Genomic DNA, 19986 nt, shown 5'->3' on the forward strand with positions numbered 1-19986 from the left:
ACCCCATATGCTTAGCACAACAGGACAGCCAGCGTGCTGCTCCCCAATTTACGTCAATATAGCAGATCAAAGCACTTCAAAGACCAGCGATGGCATACAGATTTTGAACCACCGGTGTTTAACAAAGAACTTCAATAAAACCTCAGACAATGTTGCGCAGATAAGTAAACCTGAAAGTTATCAGAACAACATGACGACAATGAATCTTCTGATTCACATAGGAAAGTGAAGTATCTTTGGTTCCATGCTCCTCACATGATAACAGCATGACTGCTGGCACTAAACCCATTCCTCAGGTCAGACCTAATTTTTCTTCACTTTAGCTCCAGGTTGCAGAATTAAAAAAAACAACAACTTCTGGCTACAACAAATAACTGGACGCCAAGTTTGTGGTCCAAACAATTTGCATTCACCAACACAGAATAGAGTAGAAGGAGCACTTCAGAGCATCTTATGCACAAGCTGGTGAAACTGGGCATACAGCAACATGTAGCAGTCTTGGTCAACAGGGGCAGGAGATGTTGCCAGGAAGGTGTGACCACATCCTGCCCTGTTCCCTAGTTGAGGGTATATGAAGCCATTAAAAAAGGCCAGTCAGGAAACATCAAATGCTTTGATCATCCACATCGCCTGCACGATCAGGATTCAGGTCATTTTGAAGCACGCCAGTGAATCATAGACACAGTCCAGAATGTCACTCACAAAAGCTCTCCAACTCTCACCTCACAGCACTCCAACAACCACCCGTTGTGTTTCCCAAAATGATAAACACATTCTGTTAATGTGGAGCCACACTTCTCCAACATGAGTCATATAATATTCATATTTGTGAGTTGAAGTTCAAAATAAAACAAAGTTATGCACACGCATGCAGAACCTGTGATGTGTGCTGAACCCATCAGCACCTTTGGTTGATCATAAATACAGCACTAAATGGGCTGACATTTCACAATGTCACCAGTCAAAGGTGGCGTGACGCACTTTCAGTCTGAAAAATCTGCTCCCAGACAGAGTGTGAGGTACTTTTCCAGCCTGTTTTTTTTTCACTGGAAGTCTGATTTTTTTTTAGTCAGTTCTAATGCTTTGGCCATATGCTGGAGGCTGCAGAGAGGACAACAGACCTCAGTGTGCAGACAGACCCCGTGTGCCTCCCCTCTCTCCTCCGTCTCCCGATATCTCTCCCCTGTAGGGCCACAAACCAGCTTCTGTAAGAGCCATCAAGTGCACTAACGACCAGGGCCGGGCCCAAACCTCCATTCCCGCCGAGACACCTTCCGCTTACATCCACCTCACACTGACCCTCTCTGTGTTCAGCCTACCTCTAAAACCTGTTTCCCCTCACTGTCTGGCTGAGGTTTGGTTTGCAGAACTGCACCGTCTCATCTCTTATACCAACAAAAACCAGTGTGTGTGTTCAGATCCTTTAGGGAAAAGCAACAACAATAACACTACAAAATAATATACCCTCTATTCAAGTTTTTACAACAATACTAAATACATACAGGTGTATTTACACAGTATGGAACCAATTGAATTTTATGATTAAGGGGTATTTTTAAAATTTCATATAGTAGCCCATAAGTGAATAATAAAAAAGGAATTAAAAAAACTACTGTCTGAAAATGTATGAAATATTTTTTCTTAAAAATAAGAAAAATATGTTTCCTCTGTTCACAAAGGGTCTCTGTGTCTAAGCAGCTTTAAAGGTTTGGCGCAAAGTTGAGGTTTTTCATGCAGTGTTTGAGTTTCATGGCTGATAACACAGTGACTAATGTTGTTTAAGGTTTGTTTATTCAAGCTAATTTGACTTGTAAGACAATAATGAGGTTAGCAGCACCTGTTAGTTGAAATGTAAACGCTTCTGAGCTATCTGAATATACGCAAACACATTCCTCACTTTGACCTCAACACATCGTGAAGGAGAGAGCACACATTTTGACGACGATACAAGCACATGCGCGCTGCTGTTTGTGTTTGACTTCACACGCCACGTGAAGCTGAAGAGGAGGGGAGGTCAATGATTCACAATTGTATCACCCCTGATGTACGTCAGTATTTTCATAAAGGATAACAAAGAGGGAGAGAGAGAGAGATCAAAAAGCATTAGCCGCAACTTATCTGTTTTTTCATAAATACATCTATTCATAACACAGTATATATTTATATTCTTCCACATACAGCATATTTATAAAAGTAATTTAATCTATGAATTTTCAAAATCAGCAAAATTGTCACATATATTTGACATTATTCATTTTAGTAAACAACTTTTCCCCCCCCACTTTTTCTTTGGGACCATCTTAACCAATCTCAATCGAATTTTGTTTTTTTAGTACTTGAAAAGTACAAAAAGTTTGTATCATGGCAATATAGCAGATTTTAGGCTGTAACTATCCAAGTACATTTCAAAAGCGGTCTCATCTAATGTTTTAAACTTTAATCTGATTATAAAGAATCGACGGCACCCATTCAAACAGATGTTTCTTATTTACCCATTATCACAAAGATAACAGGAAAATGAGAGATACTGTATGTAAGGTGTGTTTTTGTGATACCTGCTATAATTAGACAGAATTTAGATATTTGACCGTTTTGTCATTTTCATGCATCATAAGCTGAAGAATGTGGTGCGCAGACATTTACAGTAAGACCAGCCCAGAAACTACACTGCAACTCTTTGTCTTCTTTCACAAACAACCCTTACTGATTGTATCTCTTCATTGTTTACAACTGTGGCACAATCACATCACCTGTCAAAACAAAAGGCTTCAAATACACACATACACCTCATCTGGGCCTGTTTGACAGCTCCTTCACAATGCACCATGGAGAGTTGTGTTGGCACGGGCCAGCCTGAGGGATGGGCCGCAGTGAGGTTTATGACTGTGCTGACGTCAATGACATAATTCAAATACTTAACCAGGCTGCACGCTTCCAGCTCGCCGGATCCTCTCCTCTGGCTGTGAGCCTGGAAAACCTGAAATGGATTCCTGCTGTGGAGCAGAGGAGCAGCTGCAGACACGCAAAAAAAAAAAAAAAACAGACTGTCCAGCCTGAAAATGAAAGGTCATCCGTCAGCTGTCTGTACCTCATCCGATTGTGTTTTATTTTAAATACATGGCACAAACGCCATCATAAAGCCAGATGACGGTTCATGACAGTATCTAAATGAGGTGTGTGTAGATCTAAAACACTGAACTTCCATACTTTCTTTCTTGCACTGCAATTAATCTGACTGGTTTTACGAGTTTGCAACAATCAGTTTAATAGGGGTGTTAATGACAGCACCACTCTGCTTCGACATCATAATATGCTGCAGTATATAATGCTGCACATACACCATATACAGCTTCAACTCAACAGACAGGGCTAGGATTCCCACGTACTGATTAAATCTCTCTCAAACTGTATATTTATCATCAAAGAGCACAATAACCAGTTTCAGACATGTCTGTCATTATGCTCTTTCAGAGCATGTTTACAAAAAGAGACAAAAGATGAATGAGTAATGCTTATTGTGTGGGGGCCCCACACCCTGAGCAGTTTACGCACAAAGTCACGTGTCTCTTCAGTTTGAAGGCAAAAAATGTATATGTCTGAATGCAGCTGTCGGCCTCACTGAGCAGCTGACATATGAGTCCCATCTTTTTGTCAACTTACTTTGTGTGCAGTGCCGATAAATATGAGCTGTTCACAATGGTTCTTGATGAAAGGTACTATAATAAAAAACAGTGCAATACAATAATATATCAAGTGAAGATGCAAAATGATAAGCCTGTGTTACAGTAGCCCGTCCTCTACTGTTTGAACCACTGTAGGAGTTCATCTAATAAAAACAGTATGTGATCTACATATTGTTTTTAGTTATGGCTCATCATTTTGGAGCATACATTCATGTTCTCACTTGCTAAAAAGAAGCTACAACTATAAGGCACACAAACTAAAATGTCTGGATGATTGACACTTTTGGAAAGCAGCTTCTGCCGGACTTTGTGCACCAGAAATTGTGCGTGCACAAAACAAACAGCGATTCCATCAATGTGGTGAAGGGAGCCTGATTCAGTCCTTGCAAAGATATGGAATGCCGTAATAGCAACAAACAGAATTTCAAAAAGAACTCAAATCACTCCTCATCACTTCAGTATCATAACTTCTGTATTTGAATCCCATTGTATAGCTGATTGTCAAATATAGTTAAAAAACTGTAGGTCATGATAATTTGAACACCTTAATGTTGTTTAATCAATGAATCCAAAGAAATGCCATAACACTAGTTTCAGGGGCAAGGCTGAAAAAAGTGTAAATTAAACCTCACAACTCACTTCTGTAAGATATAGAACGGAAGTATTTGTCCCACATGACATGTCACATCTTTTAAATGAAATGCTCTCCTTTTGACCCACAGCACTGCGTTAAACATTAATTTGTGAAGGCACTGTGTAAACATTAATTCAGAAGGCCAGTCAAAGGAAACATTGTGAAGTTTCACATCTCCTTTGTGGACAAATGAATAACCTTGTGCCCCTGGAGCCCTAACCATCCGTAACAATGTTCAGCTTATGCAAGCCATAACCATTACAGATTAATCACCGGCCCTTGACGGTCAAAGACGTCATATTATAAGCATTTTCCTGAAAAATACTATTTATCAGGCATAATGTAGAGCAAAGCCTATAATCTGAATCATACAGAGAAGAGTGAGCCCTTTGTTGGCCACTGGGCTCACGAGACTGCGTGTGATGGGGCCAATTTGGTTTGTGAAGCGTAAACCGTAACCTCATATGAGGAAAACTACAATCCCCTCACGTTACTGGAGTCAGAGATAAACAGGCTGCAGTGACGCACTTACAGCTGAGCTGATTTTTAGTATTCCCCCACATTTCTTGTTTTTTTGCTTCTTGTGCACTTTCCCCCCACCGACTCTGGTCATGTTGCACCAGATCTTCATCTTTAGTTTATCCAAGCTGACCTGCTTGTGCTTCTCCCATACTGCATCTGATTAAAAACTCCTCTCCCTGACCTACGCTGCGTTTCCTTTTTTTTTTTTTTTCACCGTCCCCCCCAAGCAACAATCTGAAAACTCTCATTCTCCCTGGAAGTCCTGCCTGCCTAACCTTCCTTCTTGCTTTATATCATTCATCTCAAATCCCTTCATAGGGGAACTCAAAGCTCCTGATCACTCACTCCATCTATGCTGATCTCATGCCCAGAAAGACGCAGGTACTGCGTCTTTTCCACGACGGCGGATATTGCCTCACTGAAAGCAGATGCAAAACAGGAAAAATCTGTTCTCCTTTTCCGGTCAAAGAGTGGACAAAAAAATGAGACAGAAATCAGCACACAGGAGGATGTGATGACATCTCTTATTGTGATATTGTTAATTGTTCTAATGTCCTACAAACCAAGCTCAACGCCATTATTTAGCAGCAGGTGTGCTGTATGCACTGTGTAAGCTGATGACAAATGCTGTGTAGCTGCACTGTCTCATGAGTTTTAAATCAGTTCTTTAATCATGTTTGTTTTTTTAATTCTATCTTCCCCATGCGTCATAACGAAGGCCAGCGAGATAGTTTCAATCGTCAGCAATTACTTGGAGAATGTCAAGGTTTGAAGTGTGGAGGAGGAAGGACAATAAGACTCAGTTGTCTTGTGTTTTTTCCTGATGTCGGACACTCCTCGCAGCCCATCTGTGCTGATAGGAAGTGGAGAGCACCCATGTGTAGGCCATGCTGACGTCAATCGGGCTTGAAGAACCAGTGCAGCAGGAACTAATACTAACCCTCTTCTCTTTTTCTTTCACGTGTCCTTCCCCTCCCGTTCATTCATCTGATCTGAATCTCAGCCATTAAATATTTCTGCTGGTTTTCACCTTCTTCCTTAGAAGAACAGCAACGTGTGGGAATATGCTGCTGTTATATCGTCAACATTTCCCGTATCAGTAACTGGCAAGATTCAAGCTACTATTTGCATGTGTGAAAGATGACACAATGAGCACTGTGACACTGACACAGGAGAAAAGCACATTTATCTGGAAAGCTCCATTGTTACATTGCCCTAAAAGCTAACATGAAAGGGCACACTGCACAGCCATGAGATAATTCACTGTATCACTGACACCATTGAATACTGTGCAGGCTCTTTAGTTATCTCTGTCTTTGACGTGCATGTATTGAGATTACCAGATGTCAAAAACTCTGGGTGCAGTTACTTCTGGATTGCCGTTGCTATCTAAGCATTGAACTCAACCAGTAGCTCAACTTGACTTCTCAGAATTTGCATGCTACAACAATATAAACAATGCACAACTACTCAGGATTGCTATGTTATAGTGTTCCACATTTCCCAGAATTCTGATGTGGGCTGTGCTACACTCCTCTCTCTCTCTTGTTTTCCTCATGAGCGTACTCACCTGACAGGCAGACTTTGGTGACACAGGGCTGATTTACAGCAGGAGACCTCCTGTAACAGAGGAGCAAGTCAGAAACTATTACAATCAGAAGCCCTGAAATGGAACAAATGGTTGCATTATTATTTTTTTTTCCTTCCACAGAATGATTTGGTTTCAGCTGCAGCCTTTACAGCACTAACACAAAACAGGTGATCCATTAGATCTTTGAACCAGCCTCAGGCCCACAGTGACCCTTCTGTCTGAGGTGGCATTGACTCAATGCCCTCCTCTGGCAAATCTCATGCAACTGCACCCACTGACCCACTTCATACACTCAGATGAGATGAAATAAAATATGACTATGTACAGTTTAGGGTTTAAAAGCTGGGAAGACTTTTTGTTTGTTTAAAAATAAGTAGCTCAGTTTAAGAGGATTCATGTTAGTATAACATTACACATGTTTTTAAAGCATTGGCGCCCCCATGTGAGGCATGTTGGAATCTTGACTTGCTTATATTTTGTGGAAATACATCTCCCAAAGCTAATATCCACAAGAAGACAATCAGAAAATTTGTTGTGGATTTACTTTAATGAATATAAATGACACAAAACCACCCTATAAAAAAAACTTTAAATCACTGAAAACTATATATAGTATAGTTCAAATACACTTGTTAGTGGATTGGAGAACTCACAGTTTTTGTGTCTAGAAAACACAAAATTAATGATTCCATTATTGCTACACTCTTGTAATTGCACCCCCTGCTGATTGGTTTTGTCACTTTGCTCTTCTCCCCTCACTGCTGTGTAACCATGCACAGGCTATATATATATATATATATATATATATATATATCTCCATCCATCAGTCAGCCTCTTCACCACATGCTGGGAGAAACTGCACTGTCACCTCACCTGTGACAAATATTTAGTTTATTATTGTCATATTATAGTTTGTAATAATTTTGTAAAACTCTATATACGGTGTTCCAAGTAGTTAAAATATTTAAAATATTAAGAGGAGTGGTTGGATGCCATTTTAGATGTTATCTGCCTCATCTTGCTTGGTGCAGTACCCCCACTGACAGTGTTCCCATGTTTTAGCACAGCAGCACTACTTTTTCAAAGACGTTTTGGGTAATCAATCAAGGCTCACTTCTTTAAGGTGAATTATTGACTGCTCTTCTTTCAAAGTAGATTCTCCAACACTGTACATGTGGTCAAATAAGACATTAAAAAATAAGCTGACTTACTTATTAGATACACATTGCACACTGGTCAAGGTGGTGAAGTTGTTCCTAACAGTACGAAGGCTTGCCAGAACCTGAGAAGGAAAATAAAACATGAAAAATCAGGGTGAGAAGACGAAGCAACAAGAGCACAGGGAAGTGTTAAAATATTAAATAATAATATAAAAACATTTAAATTAGAAATGGACACTGTAAAGATGATTAGTCCACCTATATGTTTGAAGAGAACTTTAATGATGTAAGAAATTATTTAAGACGCCAAGCATTTTTATGCATTTTAAAGATATCTGGTGGGAAATAATTAAATGACTTGCTTTTGGCAAGAAGATCTTGTTATGTGGACTTAGAGCCACCAGGGGGCAGAGAGGTTAATCCTGATTTAATGAGTGTGTTACTTTGAGGATCCATGAGGCTTTACATCTATAAGCCCCTGGAGAAAACTGTGTTTTACTTGGCCATCAACAGACTTTTAAGTTCTTAGAAGTGGATTTATTGATTTACCTGAGCAAATGGAGTCACGATTAAGTCCTCTCCGTGCCTGACATGGAAAGTGATGAAAGCAGAGATGTTCAGTTAAACACAAACACAACCAGTTTAATCACTGATGATACTGTGATGTAAAAAAAAAACACTCACAATTCTCCAACAATTGAAGAATTTCGAGACAAGGACTTTGGTGAAAGCTCATAGTCGCTGTCAGAGCGGTACAGGAAGGACTCTCTGCGCTGGCCGTGGCCCGCCAGGTTCGGGTGTAGAACCAGACCTGAACCCGGGGATGCCTGTGGATCTGATGGACTGCAACATCCTGATGGGCCGTTCTCTACTTCAAAGCTAAGAGAAGAGAATTGTAACAAGAAAAAAAAAAGAAAATCAATGCATATCTGACATCAGTGAATGAATGTTAATTAGAGGTTCAGGATGATTTGATTTAAATCATCACCTTCATCACACCTGATTAATCCAGTCATTTACGTTTGACTTTCATCATTGTGTACTAAGTGCTTTCAATAAGCTGCCACTAAGCACTGGCTTGCGCAACATTTTTTACAAATCCTATTCAGGAAAGAGATGGTTGCATAAACCTGAAAATAATTATTCACCCATTCATCCATGTCCTTAAAAAGCAACTGTGGTTGTCCTTAAATAAGTATGCTTTCCTGGTCTGTGAGAGGGGGTGTTTTACTGTAATCTGCTTGCCTGGTTTCTCTCTTACTGGAACATCCATGTCCACGACAGATCTGATCAGTCTCAGTGGTAAGAAACAGATACACAGAGAAGGATTAGCCCCTTACAGTGTGATGTCAGCTGGATTTTCATATCCTGTAAACAATCTTTACAGTGACAGATGAACATAGGGAATAAATCTATTGTAACATGTTGTGTTCCATCCTCTCCCATTATTTTACATGAATGTTTTTGTACATGGTGCCAGACAAATCTAATAAGGATAATCCTATTTAAAAAAAAAAAGAACCACATTCTAATGGAACATAATGTATAATTTATAGTCTACACAAATATACAATCCTAGTCCTGCCCAGCTTTAAAAGAATCTACAGTAAAATATAAAAATATTTATTAAGAAAAAAACCAATAAAAGCAAGTCTAACGGTGAACAAAACTAAACTGAACAAAAAGGCAATAAGGCATCTGCACACATGTAATGCAAACATCTGCAGTGCTTGATGCCACAGAGAAACCATCACAGAAGCAGAGACAGATTAATCTGGAGTGGGCTATTGTGTAATCAGATGATCATGTCAGATCAGCAGCAACAGCAGATGCCACCAACCATAAAAATAAGGAAATGACAAACTCACACTTAAAAAACACACACACCAGCTAAGTTGGTTAAAACATGGTTCCACTTTTTTTTCTATGCCCTGCATTTACCCCCGTCTCTGTAATTTCTGTTACATGTGGGATTAACTGGGCACTCATCCCACTGAAACACACCTCTGCCAGTGGAGCTCAGATTAAAATGTGAAATGTGCAAACTCTGATTAAACACTCAGGCCAAATTCCGTCATCAACATTTTGCTTTGCGTCATTCAAATCCTAATAACATTAAAAGCACTATTTACATCATACCTTACCTACAACAACCTAATCTCTTAACACACTTTCTTTAGATCCTGATCATCTGAGCAGCTGTTTGATGAAATATGCTAATCAGTCTCTAATAATCTCATTGCTCTAAAACACTAAAACATGGAAAATGCTCATATACAGTCCATATTTACACATTTGACAAAGAACACATTCTAGGAAAGCAAAAATAATATATTACAGAGATTGAAAAGTCACCTGGGTGCTAAGAGGTGCGCTCTGTTAACAATTTCCTCACTGAAGTCAAAGTGCCCAGCTCTGCACTTTGGCGACCTTCGCAACATTGTCCTTCTCTCGCCTACCTCCTTCGTTGTCGAGCAAGAAAAGAAAAATACTGATACTGTGACTGCTCACTGGTTCAAACACTGATAGACCCTCTTTCCATCCAGAAACAGGCCACGTGCTTGAATAACGTAGGCTTGGCAGACGCAGATCTGGGCTGGAACACAGGGACCAGACTGGCAGTCACTCTTGTTTATCTGACCGCCTGTCCTTTTCCCCTCTATATTAAAACCACAGCAGATTAGTCGGTGTGCTCGCCGTCACACCCGCCCCTCCACTGTGCCACCTATGATGACACAGCGAAGCATATGGACTCAATTTCAAAGAGGAGCGATGGTATTAATGTTGAAAACTGGCATCGTCGAGATTACTACTAATGTCCGTACACTGACTGTACATGTTGGCCAAGATGAAAAAATAATCTGTATCATCCCGTTCACCTCGTTTATGGCTTTTAGATGATATCACATCTTTTCAAACACACTATTTGACGTTTTCAAGCCAAATAAAAAGATAACTGATATCTGCATACAGAGCACACACACACACAGACACACACGCACACAGTGTAGAGTGAAATAAAAGGAAAGTAGGCTAAAAACAAGGTTCTCCAGATATTGTACAGCTTATTTACAATAGATTATCAAAACCAAAAATCATTCTGTTTTTTTGCCATCCTTACAAAATGACCACCTGTGCTAAAATATAATCTTAAATAACATCTGTGATCTATTAATTAAAAACTGCTGGTCTGTGTAAACTGTATGTCCAAAGCAGTAGAAGTAATTTAACAGTAAAGCTCTCGGAACAGTCTGTTTTGCCTGGGTGACATTTGGAGGACTGAGACTGGAAACAGATGAAGACCAGCTGTCTTCATAATAATGAGCTCTGAAAATACTATAAAGGTGACTCCTAAAATCTGAGCACATAAAAAATGAATCTGTCATGTTTTTATGTTAACCAGAAGTTTGTGGTTTTAGCAGCACTTAAAAATACAAGTTTTAAAATGTAGAGTGAAGAGCACATATCCTGCATGAGTTCTACACATGGTCAATAATAAATTAAATCTTTTCTACAAAGTCAAACTGACAGGAGGAGCCAAAGCACTTTCTAATGAAGTCTCCATGAGACAAACAGGAGAGTGAAATTCACAGTGAAACGTGGTGATGGTGATTTTTGCTACTAAATGCCTGCTTTAAACTGAGTGATCCCTGTACTCAGCACTCCATGCTTCAGAGATATTACCCCTACTGCTTGGTATCAGTGCTTTCCTCTTCAGTCGCCTGAGCTTAACCCTGCTGACCATTTATGGAGGCACTTGAAGACTGAGAAAAGCCAAACAAGTCCTCTGGAACACTGTCAGACTGGGCTAACATGGGGTTACATCAGATCTCGACAAACAGAATTTATGCAACTCGAGTGCATAAGAAGGGCAAACAATGACATTCATATGTATGTTTCAGCAAGTGAACTTTTTACCATGACTGCTTTGTTATTATCTTAGAATCTGGACCCCGCAGTATATTTAAAACACTGAGTCCAAAGAATAAAAATAAAAACCGATAACAAATTATCATAAACATTGATGTTGAGCATTTATTTATCTTCATGCTAGAGGCAAAAAAACTAAGGCACTTAGCTCTGTTCAGCTTGTTCTTTTCAATATTTCAGCAACAGAAACATTTAGGCTGAAAGTTTTCAAGACTCAGTTTCATCATCTGGACATTTCAATACACAAACAAGCAGCAGTGTATCAGCAGACTCTGTTTCCTGTGTTGTATCTCAGGCTCCTCACATTATTTTCAGTGCGTTTTTTTTTTTTTTTTTTTTTTTTAACTTTGGTAACTTTACCGTTATTGGATCCAACTAATCCTGGTCCATTTTGACCCTGTGAAACAAAGTACTACTGAATGAGAATTTGGGTGATTTTTTTCTTTTTAAAAAAAAAGGAGTTAATTCATCCTGGTAATCCTTCTAAAGCCTTCTCTTTTTAGCACAAAAGCACATGGAAAAACTATCCAGATGCTCTTACCATGTGTTGGCTACAGTGAAGCGTCTGTATCGACGGAGACGCTTGTTCGTCACCTGCTTGCCAGAGCATCTTGGTGAGAGTTTCTGCCCAGAAACACTGCAAGAGTCCACCATGAGCCCTTGGAATTCTCCACCAACTTCCATCAAATCTAATAATGCACTGCCAGCACTGTCCTGGCTTTTAAAAACCACAGCCCTTCAGAGTTTCCCTCCCTGGTGTGAGAGTACAAAACAACTACAATGAAGAGCAGACCTCCTTTCCTGACTAAAGATATCCATCCAGGGATATTTATAATGCAAGTCAAAGCAGGCAGCATCATCATCAATGAGCTGATTGGCTACTTAACAAGAGGAGAAAAAAACAACACTTAAAGTTATGAAGTATCCACAAAGTCATGCAATAAACAGAGCAAAGGTTATCCATCTGCCAACCTTTATTCTAGATACATGCAACCCAGCTGGAGTGTCAGTGTCATAGTGAGTGAGATCAGACTCACTGCACAATACAGCTCTGAAGAGAAGACTTTTAGTTTAGTGGGGTGACTCACTGCAGTTCAAAGAAACAAAGGATATATGTGGCTAATTGCTGTTCAATAATATACTGTAGTAGCCATCATGCTGCTGTAGTGGTGCTTAGAGACGGAAAGAAAATAAATAACAGGTGTCCCCTGTTGTTGCCAAACCATTTTATACCATCTGATATCTTAGAAATGAGCAAGTGCTGTTTTATCACCAGGGCACAGGGCTATATTTATCACTGCAAAACAGCTAAAATACAGAAGAGGAAAACAATGAGAAGAAAGCATACACAAAAAAAACTGCCAACTTGCTGCTAATTTGCACATCTAACGTCAAAGCACAGTGGGGGAAAACACCAGCCTCCCACTGCTACCAGTACACGAGCTGTTCCAAAAGTGCTGCACTAAACTATTTCTAAAAACTGAACATACTTAGTTCTAAAAAGCACTGAAGCTGTGGGCTAAACATGCAGCAGCGCTACTTAAAAACCAAGCTGCTGTTTTTCAGAGCCTCACCTGTCAGGATCAGCGTGCGTGATGTCGATGCGAGGCAGAGAGGCGATGGGGAGGCTAGTGGGCCTGGCCCGGGTCACCGGATCCTCTTCTGGGGTGAGCGGCCTAGCCCTGTGATTTTCCTTCTCAGCTTGTCGCCATGACAACGGAGGCAGCTGCAGGTTGCCAGAAAACCGCCTGTGGACTTTGCACACCTCCACCCCGAGGGTGTTGCCTGTGGAGAACTGTCCCACAGGAGGCTCCTTATTTTCCTGACAGACCAGAGGATATGAATTATTAAAGCTGATAGGAAAATGGCACAAAAATATTCTATAAGGATGGAAATGGGGTTAAAAGTTTATATTACAGTCTGGTACAAGTTGAATGCTATAGTGTTTGCAGTGTCTATGACAATAAGATTCATTAGGAAAAGATTGGACTATAAATCAGATAATACAACATTACATATAAAAATAAAGGAATGACACCTTTGGTCACAAATAGAAGGTGATTCATGTATTGGGAATCACAACGCTAGTGATCCCACGCAATTAATAAATGTTCTGTTTTGAACTTCTTCCTCTTCTTAAAAAAAGGGTGTTGGGCCTTTGACACTTGAGCAGCCAATTGGCATTTTTATGAAGCAGTGCTGAATACAAATTGTATGTTTAATGTGTCTGGTTCAGTGCAAAGGCTCCAGTAAGGAGCCCAGAGTGGTTCACTGAAGTGATGGATTGTAAACAAGCCTTGGGAACTGAGGAAACACAAGTGGGCTGCCAGAACTCATTCTGCATCCACAAACCTCCACTTTATGTTCTCTGCATCCAACATCCAAGTGGAAATGAATCATGCCAAAAGGTTTTCATTAACAATTTAAAGGGGAGAATTCCAAGTGTCTCTAGGTTGTCTTGTGTGTGTGTGTGTCTCAAGAGTCCAGACGGATGACTGAGATCGAATGAAGCTGAAAGCAAGTGATTGAGTGTGAAAGGGAGAGAGAGAAAGTGAAGCCACAATCTGACCTCACTGTAATCAGGGCTGACAACTCACCACTGTTTGACAAGTCGAAGTCTGCACATCTACTATGATTTATATATAAAAATGCGTTCCGGCCCAAAAAACATTTTGCACAATATAGTGCTGCTGAAACTAAACAAATAACATTGTTGTGTCCCATACAAATCCAGTGTTGCTGGTATATACACCAATACTGGTATCTCTGCAATAACACTTTAATCTATCAGAAATTTGCTCTAGAACTGAAGAGAAAAAAATACTGATCACTATTTAACAAAGTCCAAGATGACATGTCCAAAATAAAGGTTATTCTCACCGAAGACTACAAGAAATTATATGAAACCTATACATTTCAAAATATAATAATATTTATTAATATTAAAAAACAGATCTATTAATAAGCACAGAAACTAGTATCTTAGAATTAAACATTAACAGGAAGATAAACCCCTCCCATCTCCAGAGAAAATGATTGACAGTAATGGCAGGGAATGCAAGAAATAAATAAATGTATAAAAACTGAGCGATGAGACCAGGAAATGAAACGTTTCTAATTGATAGAACAAGAAATGTTGAATGAAAGAATTAAATAAATGTTTTGAGAATACAAAGAGAAAGAAGGACGTTTGCTGTCCTGTCTGATCGTCAGTGAACACGGCTCTACTGACTCGCCTCCTCTTTCTGGGAAATTCAATCTGTCTGATTTACTTTCTCTGTCTTTTTAAGACACATTTTTCCTGTCCCAGGGTAAAGGGTGAAAATTAAATCTAGCAACAACTTCGCTTACACAACTGTGCATCCATTCCCCTGACACCATCATTACTATCCAACCAATGTTATAAGACATAAACAGTCTCATGTCAATATGTTACAGTGTTATTGCTTTTCCACTGCCAAATTATCTATCAATTGTTCATCGACTGCATCTGACGTTTCTATGTAATTCTAGTTATTCATTGATCACTTGTCTACATTCTAAATGGAAATGGACAAAGGAAGCACTGCTGATTTACTCTTGAGTGAATGTCTGTATGTAAGCCAGGAGTCGGAAAAGGATGTTGATAATTTTAGGACTTGGTACGTCAGTAAATTTAGAACTCTAGATCTATTATATGTGCCGGACATGGCTGTTAAAACAGAATGCACTGAGGTAAAAGGGAAAACAGCGGACATTCAAATGGAAGCAGTGCAGAGCAGCTGCAGAGTCAAACAGAGGTGATGTGGGTGTTTTCTCCATGAAGATGAAAGGTCTTTCTTGGCTGCACAGCCTAAACAGCTACAATGTTCTCTGGGACATTTCCAAAAGCCTTTTGAAGAACATGATTGTAAATGAGACAGCATTAGGAGGGGGAATATCTGAGAGAATGGCTTTATGTGGTGACTGAATTATTGAACCCTGCAGCCAAAAGGCAAGGAAATCCGCTTTAATTATTTAAGTGCTATAGAATTTGAATGAAAGGTGGGAGACTGACACTCAGGGCACTGAGTGGTGCAGCACAGAAGATATCTGTTCAGTACTCCAATTATTTTTGTCTATGTAGAAAATCCTGTTTGGTTAGAAAAGGGGAAAAATTAAACCTTTAACTGCTACTTAATAAATATGTTGTAACACAACAGCTTCGTGATGAATCCTCCCTGTACAATCCTTCAGACTGTTTGACCCCACATGGATTCATTAGAAAAGGAGACATAATGGGACATACAGTAGGCCTCTTATTCAATCTTGTGTGTTTATGTGGTACTATTAACTCCAACAAATTAATATTACCACCACCCATGGTCAGATGAACCATGCTGAACTTAAATTTGTTTAAAGCAATCTTTCAAGAGAAACTCACAGCCCTGACCATTTGATCAATGTGCCTCTGTCTTCCCATCTCTCATGCATACACTCATTACATTGTGCTTCATCGTGAATACACACATACACCATCCCTCACTGCAGTGTTTACCGCCAGATAAAAGCCTATAGTGTACATTTGAAAAATGCCGTTACCAAGATTACTACTGGCACCATAATATAAACCTCCATTAAATCATTCCTAACATAATTAGCCGTTATATTGGGTTACTTTGTAAATTCTATTTCGAAAGATCCTTTGCATGAAGCAAGACTACATTATCATATATTTTTAGTAACTAGCCAGTTATGAATTCTAAAGTGAGTAGAGGGTGATGGAGGCCGGTCACAGCAGGAACATTTTCTCATCCAGGATTTGGACAATGTCAAAGTAAATGCTTTGCTGCGGTCATAAACACCACCCTGTCCTTCCCTGTCTTATCAAATGTTTTTATTCAGCCCTAAATGTTATCCAGTGTGAACAATCTTTTAGCACCTTTCACTCTCTGCCTACTCTGCCTCCTCCCTCAAGTCAATGATCCATCCCTCCATACACACACTGCACTGTCCTTCACCATGAGAACACACACACAACATACCCCTTGCTGCAGCATGTCCTGCCGGATAGCAGTCTGTTGTGTACAGTACAGTCATCTGTTTATGAGTCACTGACCACCGCACAGACATACTGCAGCTCACTGCCAGTGTGTGTTTTCCTGCTTCAGCTCACTGTCTTTATTCAGCAATAAAACATTACAGTAAGTGTGCAAACTGTGGCACTGTAAACTTTAAAATGCAGGGTTTCAAACAAAAGGAGGTGCAGTGAATGAATTCATGGTTGAACAAATGAATGGTTGGAAAAATCTGCACTTACATCGCCTGGTGTAACCCCCTGTGCACTCCTGCTTTTCTTCATCCTGAGGGATGCTCAGCAAAACCCTCCCTTTCTCTTTGTCAGATCTTCTATCCAAAAACGCAGCTCTTTTCTTCTCCTGCTCTGGGCAGCCTCACCAGCACGCCTGCACATGGAAACCAGAGTGAGGGGGTGGGGGTGTTGGACAAGGGACAAAGTTAAAGCAACAAATTCTAATACTTATTCTGCCTGCTGTTGTCAAAATTGCAGCAAATAAAAGAACTTGGATAGAAGAAGGAAATGCATATTGAAGGCACCACTTTTCTACATGTATTGTCATGTGTAGGAGTTATTTTTCAATCATGTCTCTGGTTCTGGGGATGGCAGACTGAAACATCTCAGCAGTGACAGGTTGACGTCAAACTTTGTACAGATATTCCACAAAAAATTAGGCCTGATGTGCCTCTGCTGATCCACTGCACCCCCCTGAAGTTTCAAGTTTAATCCACACACAAACACAATATACCTTCACATTCAGCACAAGCCACATACAAAAAGACACTGCTGCTGTTTACAAGGACAATACTGTTGCCATTTTTCTGCATCAAGTTTCATCCTGCCCCATGCCTTTAACCGTCTTCCACTTCATATTTATGAGTTTATTTTGTGCAGCGTGGGTCTAGGGGAAACAACATTTCGATCATCCATCCATCTTTTTCCTCCAATACAGCACCACCATTAGGTCAAAAAATGTACCATAGTTTAAATTAGTTTAATGCCTTAATTGAACTTGTGGTATAAGCCTATCTGTAAAAAGTGGCATATTAAAATATATCAACATGGGTGTTTTAACTTTGAAAAAAAATGCTAAAAAGATTCCATTGCCAGCAGACGAGTCTGCCTTCCTTATTTATTTATTTTCACTGTACTACATGAGTACATCTCCAGAACACTGATGCCTTCTGAGGCTAAAGTCCATAACCAACATCAACAAACAGTAGAAGCAGCATGGAGTCAATTCATTTTTTATATTTTTGACTTCAGGCAATGCTGAATGAATCATTTGCAAGCACTTCACTCAGGTGGATTTTTTGGTTGAAAATGTAAAAGAACTGTTGAATTTACACAAGGATGTGAGTGGAAAAGTGGCCATAATTTGTCGGCAAGTTAAAGGCGACCAATACATGTGAATTCTTTTTTTAACCTGGGAGTGGAAGTCAGTTATCGTTTACCCCATTGCTGACAAAAGCCAGATATTAGAGGGATTAGCAGGCCAGTGCTTAACTGCTCAAAGTTCTTTAAACCACATTGTGTACACCTGCATAATAAACATAGTAAGCCCAATTCAGTGATAACACAGCTATGTGATAACAGAGCTATTTGATACAGTGCACAGTGAATGAGCGTGAAGGACTTTTAGTCCAGCCTATGTGTCAGCCTGTTCTGACTGCACTGACTCTACACTCAATTATAAAATGACCACAGCTGGCGGAAAATCCCCACAAGGCAGACATGAGTGACAAATCTATGAGACAGACATGAATCGATATTTTCCATGTCAATATAGATCCCCACTGTGTTCCACCCACATTTCCCCCCCCCCTTCCTGTCACGCAGCCTGTACGTCCTTGTGTTATAAGACTGTTGCTGCGGCTCTCCAGCTGCTGCCAAGTCAACTGCCACGAAAACTGAAGCTGTGCAGTATAAAAGTAGCTTTGTGATGCCCTGCCCTTTGTTACTATAGAGAAAAAAAATGACACAAGAAACGTGATCACAGATCACACAGGGATTCTGTGTTTTAAGCATCTGTAAGATCCAGCCACTGCTTCAAATCTCAGCAGGTGGGAGATGTTCTCAATAATGTATGAAAACGGAGGCATAGATGCTTCCATTATATGTTGGAGAGGAACACCACGAAAATTCATTACACTGCTTCATACACAGTACAGTAATGTGAAAGGTTTCAAATACTTCAACTAGATGTCAATGCTGCCAGTCCTTTGTTTGATTATAGAGCTGAAAACAAAATTATTTCAGTATGCTCCACAGCCTTTCAGTTAGAAGAGAGAGAGAAGAAAACATTCACTTTGCTCTCCTGGAGGTAGTTCTTCTCTAGAGGAGATGTTTTTTTTGCCATTATGTCAAAGATGATGACCAAGACCCTGTTTTCTGTCAACATATTCAGATAGTCTTGTGTTTGTCTCCAAAACAAAGGCAACATCCATGTGATAAATGAGCTCTAGTTTTGTTTCATCTAAAAAAAATGACACGCTTCCAGTCTGTGTAGTCTTTCTCCAGGTTTCAGTCTGGACCCAGTCCCATAAGAAAAAAATGAAAAGGCACTGGGTGAGGAGTCAATTGTTTACAAAGCCTGCATATACATGCTATTGGTGTAAGGGTTTGTCAGATTGTACTTGTGCAGAGCTAAATGCTAACAGCCCAACAAAAACAATGCTAATATTTTAATGTCGTCTACCACAAACATTTGCAAGGTAGCACTGACTGAATAAACAGTAGAGCTGGGGCTGATGGGAAGGCCAGCAAAGTGTATAGTATTTTGTTTTTATATTAAAATAAAATACAAAACCCAAGCCAACGTTAAGTTCTAAACAATGGTTCCCTCAAATGTTTTTGACCAATGATCAATTCGCATCCTTAAAGGTTTCTCTCGAGTGCTGCTTCCGTCTATGAAAGTCAAGCTGTTCAACCTGGGGTCCTACTTTACTTTATGTTTGAGGTGATGTCATAATTCCTGTCATGTAAGTCCAGCAATGATGGATGTTATTCTGTCACAGTATTAGACCTTTAAGACGATTATCACAAACAGCCAAAAGGTCAGAAAGGTCATTGTGTTGCTTGTGCCATTTGAGACACCCAGGAACCCTTTCTCTGTGTACAACTTGCCTAATGGCTCACCAGAGAGTAACTGTGTAGCCGTCTTATTTGATAATGGATTTAGGTGAGTCAGCCTCAAAGAGGGTAAATGTTAGATTGAAATAGATCACTGTCATCTTCACAATCAAATTTTAGGAGAACTGATTGTCAACAAAAATGTAATGCATGTACTTACTGTAAAAACAAAATCTATTTAAATCCTTAAAAACCAAATGCTACTTACAAGCGCGGCTTGTTCATTGTCATCATTGTTTAAAGGTCAGGGCACAGCGAGAGGAAGGTGAGCAATGAACCTTTGAGACTTCAGCATTTAA

At 39.8% G+C, this 19986-nt stretch overlaps 1 protein-coding gene across 5 annotated transcripts in view; it reads right to left on the reverse strand.

Annotated features, from left to right (window-relative positions):
• The window catches only part of LOC114450283 (cAMP-specific 3',5'-cyclic phosphodiesterase 4B-like), a 38139-nt gene that overhangs the window by 12203 nt on the left and 5950 nt on the right, over positions 1–19986 (reverse strand). For 2 of the 5 annotated variants that reach the window (XM_028428294.1, XM_028428295.1), the window contains 6 exons: positions 16799–16943; positions 13095–13342; positions 8275–8469; positions 8140–8176; positions 7642–7712; positions 6410–6459 (listed from right to left, as the gene is read on the reverse strand). In XM_028428294.1, coding sequence (XP_028284095.1) covers positions 6410–6459; positions 7642–7712; positions 8140–8176; positions 8275–8469; positions 13095–13342; positions 16799–16840 — 643 coding nt within the window. In that variant the 5' untranslated portion in view covers positions 16841–16943. Of the gene's footprint in view, positions 1–6409; positions 6460–7641; positions 7713–8139; positions 8177–8274; positions 8470–9945; positions 10145–12061; positions 12194–13094; positions 13343–16798; positions 16944–19986 lie in introns of those variants that run through there. The other 3 variants (XM_028428297.1, XM_028428298.1, XM_028428299.1) reach the window with 3 other exon arrangements.

This window comes from Parambassis ranga, chromosome 17, assembly GCF_900634625.1.
Source record: "Parambassis ranga chromosome 17, fParRan2.1, whole genome shotgun sequence".
In the NCBI taxonomy this organism is placed as follows: domain Eukaryota; kingdom Metazoa; phylum Chordata; class Actinopteri; family Ambassidae; genus Parambassis; species Parambassis ranga.